Below are 9,784 nucleotides of genomic sequence, written 5' to 3' on the forward strand. Positions count from 1 at the left end.
TTGTGAGCAAGCGATTTGGCTACTGCATAAATTAGTTTGCTCTGGAGCCCTCCTTCCTGAGCTAAGATGAAAATGTGTGAGCCGGAGGCTAAAAAACTGTGAGCTGGCTCACATGAACTCAGCTTAGAGGGAACACTGTGAGCAAAAATTCTACTTTGTGAGCCACTGGCATTAAAGTTGTGACCGAGCGATTTGGCTGCTGCATAAATTAGTTTGCTCTGGAGCCATCCTTCCTGAGCTGAGACAAAGAAATGTGTCAGCCGGAGGCTAAAAAACTGTGAGCTAGCTCACACTACCTCAGCTTAGAGGGAACACTGGACCCAACTGGTGGACATGACCAATGCTCCCTCTAAGCTGTGGAGTCTTGTGAGCAAAAATTCTACTTTGTGAGCGACTGGCATTACAGTGGTGAGCGAGCGATTTGGCTACTGCATCAATCAGTTTGATCTGGAGCTACATCCTTTCTGAGCTAAGACAAAAATCTGTGAGCTGGAGGCTAAAAATCTGTGAGCTAGCTCACACTAACTCAGCTTAGAGGGAACACTGGACATGACTGCTCCCCAGTGCCCTCTGCCCTGCCCAGGAGTGCACCTCGGTTCACCAAAGAGCTTGGGAAACGAACCAGCCAGGCAGCTGGTTAGACATGTGGAACAAAACATGAACAGAATGGAACCTCTGCCCTGCCCAGGAGTGCACCTTGGTTCACCAAAGAGCTTGGGAAAATGAACCAGCCAGGCAGCTGGTTAGAATAACATGTGGAGGAAAACATGCACAGAATGCAAACACGCATCACACTAGCATGCCTACTCTGCAGCAGTTATGGGGAAGCATTTTGTAACCCACTTGGAGACTCGGCGAGAAAAGTGGGCTATAAAGTTAACAAACGTGATGTTCAGGCACATATCCCTACTCGAAGTGAGCTGTGAAAACGTCTGTGTTACCTGATAGGGAAACAATATTACAAGGATCTCAGTGATGTCCGTCCATCAAAGTTAGGCAGATGTGTATGAAATAGAGTTAAGTTTGCTCTTGACTCGCTTTTTGGAAAACGTGCTATTTTCTTCACAAAAAAGAGATTTGGGGATGGGGGGGGGGAGGAACGAGGAACCGGGCATGGGAGTTGGCTGCCATCTAGTGGCAAATTGAAAGATGGAGGAGGAGGAGGAGGACTGCAAACACTTTTGAAAGAGCTGCAAAACTCAGAATTTCCACCGCTTCTGGCTTTCACTTATTGATGCTTCTGCCTCACGGTAAACATCACGGGTGGGGGCTGGACATCAAACTTGTCAGCTCGCGGACTCCAAAGCAGAGTGCTGCAAGAAGAAGTCCCCCCCCCAAAAAAACCCAACCCCCCCCAACAAAACAGGACCACAAAAGTAGTTTTTATACAGATAAGCAATTGTTACATCAGGAACTGAACACCAGTTTGCCTGGATGTAACTTCGTGTTTAACAACCGAGAGGTTGTTTTTTTCCTCTTGAGTTGTTACGGTGACTTTTCCTGCCAGATGCCTCGGAGTTATTTCCTTCCAAATTAACAAGCTTTTCCAATTGTTGGACCTCAGCGACTAGTCAACAAGAGATCATTCTAAATCCCTGCTGAAATCTAATTTTAGCACGAGGCACAGAAGCACACTATTTCTTAAGAGGCTGGCTTGCAAATGCATTGTAGGTTTAAGGAAATTCTTAAAGAGATACAAAGGACCAGGGAGTGGGTACACACTGGACATCAGAGGGTCCATATCTGGCAGGAATTAAGCCCAAATGCTGTGAAGAATTGCTGGCAAACTGCAATTTAACTTGCATAATTTGTGCTCACGGGGGACACGGGACATTCCCCCCCCCCAAAAAAAAAAATAAGAGGAAATTATTTGATAAGCAGAAGTCAAGAATGTGGTGATCAGAGGAGAAGCGCTAAGTGTAACGGAGAAGAGGTCAAAGGCAACATAGAAGGGACACGGATAACAACAGAGAACCAGCCCCTTCCTACCAATGAACAAAAGAGACAACAGGAAGAATATACAGGAAATTCTCAAACCTGGCAGGGAACATATGAATTGCACATAAGAGAGGCACAGACTCTGGCTTTGCATGCAAGGTGGACCCAACCTTCCTGTTAGAAGGTAGCAACAAAGTATGCCTAAACTTGTACAGAGGGGGTCGGTCACAAAACGCTTGGGAGTCTGCAAATCAGGCAGATCTCATTCCAGAAGACCTTTCAAAGAGAAAGAGCTCAATTCAAGTCCAGCGCCACCTTAGAGACCAATAAGATTTTCAGTGCATACTCCGAAAATCTTATTGGTCTCTAAAGTGCTCATAGATAAGCATATGGAGAAGAGGTCCATCAGTGGACAAGGTATAGAGAGCTGCGGTGGCTCAAGCGGTTAAGACGCTGAACTGCAGGCTGTGGAAGGCCGGTAGTTCAGCAGTTCGAGACCCGAGTGTGCCGCATGACGGAGTGAGCTCCTGTCTCTAGTTCCAGCTCCTGCCAACCTAGCAGTTCGAAAGCAAGAAACTGCAAGTAGATAAATAGGTACCACTTCGGTGGGAAGGTAACAGCGTTCCGTGCGCCTTGGTGTTTAGTCATGCCGGCCACATGACCACGGAAACGTCTTCGGACAGCGCTGGCTCTTCGGCTTTGAAACGGAGATGAGCACCGCAACCTTAGAGTCGGATTCGACTGGCTTTCGAGCAAGGGAACCTTTACCTTTAATAGAAAGGAACTCTCAGGCTGGGGACAAGTGATGCTCTGTATTCTTGGTCCTTGGGGGGGACAACAGTGGGAGGGCTCCTAGTGTCCTGGCCCCACTGCTGGACCTCCTGATGGCCCCTGGTGTTTTTGGCCACTGTGCGACACAGAGTGCTGGACTGGATGGGCCACTGGCCTGATCCAACATTGGATTCTCTGATGTTCTTATGTTCTACTGAAGACCAACATGGCTACCCTCCAGAAACTACTTTCAAAGATAACTTATCCTTGATTTCTGGACCTGCTATCGTACCCCTCTCTTGACCCTCGGGATTTCTCCACGCCTTGCTCTCCAACTGAAGAACTGTGCGTGTAAAGTGACATCAAGTCACAGCGGACGTATGGCAACCCCTCACGTGGTTTTGGAGGCAAGAGACCAACAGAGCTGGTCTGCCGTTGGCTGCCTCTGGGTAGCATCCCTGGACTCCCTTGGTGGTCTCCCGTCCAAAGACTAACCGGCGCTGACCCTGCTTAGCTTCTGAGATCTGGTGAGATCAGGCTAGCCTGGGCCACCCAGAAAAGGGCAAGAGGCATTCAGAGAGAGGTGGTTTGGCCTTGCCTGCCTCTGTGTAGCGAGCCTGGACCTTCCTTGGTGGTCTCCCGTCCAAGGCTCCCTCTGAGCTGTGGAGTCTTGGGAGCAAAGATTCTAGTTTGTGAGCTGCTGGCATTAAAGTGGTGGACGAGCGATTTGGCTGCTGCACAAATTCGTTTGTTCCGGAGCCATCCCTTCCTGAGCTAAGAGAAAAAACGTGTGAGCTGGAGGCTAAAAAAACGGTGAGCTAACTCACACTGACTCAGCTTAGAGGGAACACTGCCCCCATCCAAGGGCTAACCAGGGCTGACCCTGCTTAGCTTCTGAGATGAGGCAAGCTCAGGCTGGCCTGGGCCATCCAGGTCGAGGCATCTGAAGGAACACAACCGCCAAATTCATGCTGGACAGAAGGCTGGGCAGCTCTCATCACAGCCAGGCAGCCTGATAAAGAGGCCTGAGGGGAACCAGCCTCTTCCCTCCCCTTGCAGCAGAGAGGTAATCTGGACCTACCTTGCAAACCTATCATAAGATTTACTGAGGTCAACTCTTTGAGTTTCCGAATGCTTGCAAGCGCTCCATAAACACAAAGTATTATATTATTCATAAACGAGATTGTAACGATTCCTTGTTTATGTGTGTGTGTCTTTTTAAAAGTTTGGATGCATGGCTGTATGATAGTCTAGAGTACTGGAAACAAGCAAGTGGTGTGATTGGTGAGTGACAGAGAGGGGGAGGGGTTTTGGAAATGATTCTGTGTGGATGAGCAGATATGTCAGTCAAGAGTGTCAGTTAGAGATATGACAGTTGATGAAGACAGTTGATGTTCAGTTAAGCAGTTTTAGTTCTGATTTCTGTGAGAGAAGCAGAAGATCAGTTAAGTTCTGTGACAGGGAGAAGAGTGAAGCATCCCTGTGTGGGATGAGTTTAGTTCTGGGGTCTGAAGGAGAGACCTTCTTGTGTGTGATATGAGAGTTAAGATACCAGTTCTGAAAGAAATTCTTCCCAGGAACCACATAGACCCTCATGAAAGCCTAAACCCTCGATATACCTACCCAGTGATGAATATTATATTATAAAGGTTTGGAAAGCCTTAAATTTCCTGGTGGCAGCCGGATTACCCAGTAGAGAAAAACATAAAGAACACTTTTAAAGGGAAACCAGACCTCCCCAGTAAAGGGGTCGTCACAGAGATAGTCTTCCTTAAACGTATCCTGTTTATTTGGGCGGAGGGGAGGTGGCTCTGCTGCCGAGTGTGCCGTCAGCAACCTTCTGCCCTTTACCTGCGTGCCAAATGGAAGAACCGGCCTCTTCCTGGGGCGTCTTCCGTGCTCCAACGAGCCCCAGGGCGTCCTCCATGAACTGGACTTTCTTGCTGAACTGCATCTCTAAGACGGGGATGGCTTCCGGCATCTTCGCTGACAGCAGCCGATAGCTGATGTCCGGCTTCCCGATGAACCTTTGGCGGACGCTGATTTCGTACGGCGTGTGGATTTTGACGTCGTCGACGTCCTTCTTGTCGAACCGGTGAAGGATCTGAGAGCTGGAGTCACTGATCTCCAGGCCAGAAACTAGGAGGGTGAGTTTGCCGGGCTTGACGCTAGAATCGGTCCTTTCGGTGATAATAACTGGGATGCGCAATATTACACCGTCCTTGTTTCTGGGATCTGTGATTAAGTGCGCTTCCTTTGGCTTTGTGTCTACCGGGCTCTTCAACAGTCTGCCACCGAAAGGCCACCAAGAAGGTGATTCAAGTTCTGACAATAACCTATCAAGAGAAGACATGCAGCAAGTTCAGACGCTTAGTTCTCACACAAGTGACTGCTTTATCTGCCCCAAATCCAGCTAGTTCTAGTTTATTTCCAACAATAGACAGACAAAGCCTTCTATAAAGACACAAGAAGAGCAATCAGCTTCCAGATTCGGGTCATCAGAGATATACTTGCTTTGAATATGGGGGTTCCATTCTGCTACCACAGCAAAAAAGGTACTGATAGCCCCCCCCCCCGAATATACCTAGTTTGGTGGTCAGTACCTCTTGCAACAGAGCATTCTCATGAGATAGGAAACAGGCCGTTATCTATGTTATACTATTTTATTTATTTCACTTTTACCCCGCCCTCCCCGCCAGGCGGGCTCAAGGCGGCTTCCAAAAACTTATAAGCAGTATACATTTTACAGTGATGGAATAAAATACATCATTTAAAAACTATATAATGGATAAGACTGATAAGATAAGATAAAAATGAATATACAGCATGAGAAACTGGTAGAATGAGTTGGGGTTTTTTTAAGTTAATAGGTCATATATATTTTAACATATTCTTATGCCATTACACCATACACATCTTGTTAAACATTTGTTAAGCTATTATATCATATACTCTTTTACATATACTTACACATTTTGAAAAAAGGCAGGTCCTTAATTTCTGTAAAATTACCCTCACACTAGGTTTTTCAGTAATTATATTTTTTATCTGTTCTTCCCTATTCCTTCTTTTTTCCCCTGTATCCTTTATAATATATATTTTTAAAAAAGAGATAGGAAACAGGCTTTATTTCAAGCCTAACCCAAACGTGGTGAACTTCACTGCTGCAATTAATCAAGAGCTTGAACTCTATCCTCTATCACCCTACATCCTTCCCTAGAACACATCCTCCACAGAAAATAGGCAAAGGAAATAAAAGAGAGAACGCACAGTAACATGTGCATCTAGTTGCCTGAACACGACAGAAGTCTAATGATGAGTGAGTCTCTGCGCCCTTGCTAAGAACGACCAAACACTGTGCCTCAAGGCCGAAACCAGTTGCACTGACTATTTAGGAACCGTATCCCTAAAACACCATGTTCTAAAAGAGTACCACCGACCGCTTTGCAGTAACTGGCTTAGCGGAATGAACCCCAAGAAAGCTTACTTCTTCTTCCCCAGAAGGAGCCCAATCTCTATCAACTACACAAAACCAAGTTCTAACACACAAAATTGCTGCATTAACATCTAAACTATTTTGGGGGGGAAACTCTTTAAAGCAGTTCTTCACACGGGATTCCATTTAATCCGGCAGCAAGTGCAGAATCAGTTTGCAAGAGGAAGCTGTAAGGAACAGGAAGCGGTAAGCAACTTCACAAGGGGCCAAACAAGGTGTACTGACTGAAGCTTCTTTTTCTAAGTGAGAAAGCAAGGCAGATGCATTCAAATCGGGTTGCCGGCAGTCACAGAAAGAAGGCTGAAGAAGAACGGTTCCGAAAATCAGTTCACAGACTCGGAGCTCATAAAGTTAATTCGGCAGCTAGCTGCTGCCCTGCTTCCACTTTCCCTGGCTTTTTGGGACTCGCACATGCATGTTCCCCTTAAGACACTCCATGTTAAGCTCATACTCTTGACTATGGTGGTGGTCAGACGGCGTGATTATAGCGCTGTTGACACACCTCAAATATTACCTAGATTTATTTATTCCGCAGTGACACGATCAGACACCCAGTGCTCACCCCACGCTCTGCCCTCCACACACTTGCTGGCGTGCGAGGTGTGTGTTTTTTTTAAATCCTCCCTTGCGTGTGCGCATAAGTGTTTGTTGACTTCCATGTGCGCACACTGATGAGATGGGTGAATGCATTTGTGTGCATATGCACATAAGCACCTATGCGCATATCGCTGCTTTTTTAAAAATGGTGCCATAAGTGAACCCCTGGCGAGGGGGTTCACTTACCACTGAAGTGATCAGACATCTGCAAATACGTGGTGATAACAATCGCTTCCACAAAACACGAACTGGAGAATGACAGTGGGAATAATGGACAGTTGGAGAAAAAGCAGTTGATGTTGTGGAGTTGCTTTTTAGTCTGGGAGACCTCTGACAATGCTGTGTGGAGTCAGAGAGTGAGAGAGACTAAAGAATCTGTGTGGGATCCGAGAAGGATCAGTATGTGTGTGTTAAAGTGCTACAGTGGACAAGTTCATTTACAGAAAACTTATTCCCAACCAGTTAAATAATTACCAACTTCTTATTTTGTTCCCCTTTCAATAAATCCTATTTTATTTTAAAATATCCCAGAATTCATATCAATTCTTCCTCTGGACCACAACAGATCCCTGAAAAGTCTTGAGCCTGTGTTACCCTACCAATAAGAGAAACAGAAGGTTTGGAAATCCTGAAATTCCTGGTGGCAGCCAAATCGACCCAGTTTTACAGAAATAAAGAGCACATTTAAAGAGAAACACAGTCCTCCCTAATAGGAGGTCGTCACAGGGGTTTACTTTGTGCTGGAGTGATCAGACATGTCACAGTTCCGCAGGGCCTGCAAGACGGAGCTCTTCCGCCAGGCTTTTAATTAGGAGCCGCCACCATCTTCAGAGCGGGTACTATTGGGGGTGCGAGACATTCCTGGCAGAGGACAACGCTATAGGGACGTATATTGTTGCTGCTATATATTGTTATTACTGAGCCTTCGGGGAGGGCGGGATATAAATTTAGGGATTAAAAAAAAAACCCACCACCACAAACTACTTCATGGGAACATGTGGCATTGAGATGGGCCATTATAAGAGCGATGGCCCACTATAAGATCGAGTTACAGTATTATGAAAACAAAAAAAAACCCACTACCACAAACTTCCTCATGGGAACATGGGGTATTGAGATGGCCCACTATAAGAGCGATGGCCCACTATAAGATCGAGTTACAGTATTCTGATGGAATGGTACTGCCGATTCGGGCTTGAGTAACATCTACTGATCACCGTTTTGACGAGTGATTTGACTAAATGGTTAATATTAACATCACTGAGCACTTTAGTTTTGATAAAATGGCTGTTTTTATGTGTTTTAATGTTTTATACTTGGCACACGGTGCCCTTGTTAGCCGCCCTGAGCCTGTTCGTGGGGAGGGCGGGATAAAAATATAGTAATAAATAAAATAAAAGTAAAAATGTGCGGTGATAACAATAGCTTCCACAAAACATGGACTTTCTCCGGTGTCAGGATAGTGATACGGGATACCTCCTCTGACGTCTGGATGTACTTTTTTAAACTGGAGAAGTGGCAACACCGGATCAAGAAGCCCGTCTGGTCATAACCTATATTGGTGACGTCTGCATCTCTTCTCACAATCTCCCCACGTAACCCTACAAACAGCACAGTATTTCCATGACAGGGGAACAAATGGGAACCAGTGGTCACCAGAATAACTATCAGGACTCTGCTTTCCACCCTGTCTGCTGCTGTTACGCTGGAGGCCCAAAGTCGAATACCAGGCTGGTCAGATTTTTAGCCTTCTGTCCTCCACAGACACATCCCACCTTTTTGCACAAGATTGGTGACGAGAACGCTCAACCCTCCCAGGTTTCCCTTAACTGTACTGAACACAGTTCGGCTTCTCAGCCACTCTCGCTACCAGATCCTCGCTTTCATTGCTTCCATTTATGTTCCGATACTAGCCTTTCATAAGTATATTGCTGACATTTTTACAGAGAGAAATCAGAACGTTTGCGGATATTTCACAGATACTCAGCCAAGAGACAGCAATGGTTGGGTACTTGTAGGTAACATAAGCAGTTAGTATTTTTAGCCAATACTTAAAGTTCCTATTTGAACATGTGCAAAGTGCCTATATGATCTTCAGTACAATCCAAAAGCACTCCTTCGGTTCTTATTTTACAAGTAAGGAACCAAGGCGATGCATAATTCATCCAAATCCTGAGTTGAATCATGTTCTAAGCAAACATTGGTGTTAGGAAACTGGTGAGTCCAGCAGCAGTTCTAAGGGGAAAAAAGTTTGCCAAAAATGAGACAAGCGTTTTGCTCATCTCAGAGGATCCAACCTAGTTTGCAAGACTCATCCCCAATCTTGTAGGAGGCAGTTGAAGACCATTTTATTTAGGACTGCATTTGATTAAGTTACTAGCAGTCCTAAGCTGTGATGTTAAATATTGTTTTTTTACACCAACTATTCTCTATTCATAAGCTCATTACAAAGTTCATAAGGATAACAATTAAAGAAACCCAGAGAAAGATGATAAATGAAGGCATTTCACTGTTCCTTTCCAGGTTATTGTATACTATCTCCCTTATAAATAAAAGCCGAATGCTGGTGGCACTTCTCTAGAACATTCCACACGCTCCAAAATCAGTTCGCTCTTTGATCTGTCATTCAGAGGGTCTCCCTATCCACTGGCTGCTTTGCCTGAGTCCTGCCTCCAACAGGCTAAACATTTTGCTGTTCCTTCCCCCCCCCCCCATAGCCCGTCAGAACACACAGGTTATTTGCATATGCAGCCTCATTGGCCTTTGCCTCGGAACACAGAGATCGTTTGCATATGCGACTTGATTGGCTTTTGCCTCTTACATTCTAAACAGTTTGCTGTTCTGAGGTAAAATCTGTCCAATCTCCAGGTGAGGGCTGGAGATCACTCAGAATTACAACTGCTTTCTAGATGGCAGAGATCAGTTCCCCTGGAGAAAATGGTGGGCTCTGTATCCTTCTATGCTGCTGAGGTGGCCCCCATA

The 9,784-nt window shown here is 45.7% G+C and overlaps 1 protein-coding gene across 2 annotated transcripts in view; it reads right to left on the reverse strand.

Annotated features, from left to right (window-relative positions):
- SNAP47 (synaptosome associated protein 47kDa) overlaps positions 1-9,784 on the reverse strand; it is a 57,383-nt gene that overhangs the window by 24,230 nt on the left and 23,369 nt on the right. For both annotated transcript variants that reach the window (XM_015414113.1, XM_015414112.1), the window contains exon 3: positions 4,561-5,045. In XM_015414113.1, the coding sequence (XP_015269599.1) occupies positions 4,561-5,045 (485 nt within the window). The remainder of the gene's footprint in view (positions 1-4,560; positions 5,046-9,784) is intronic.

This window comes from Gekko japonicus, unplaced genomic scaffold (assembly GCF_001447785.1).
Source record: "Gekko japonicus isolate JY-2015 unplaced genomic scaffold, Gekko_japonicus_V1.1 scaffold3813, whole genome shotgun sequence".
NCBI lineage: Eukaryota > Metazoa > Chordata > Lepidosauria > Squamata > Gekkonidae > Gekko > Gekko japonicus.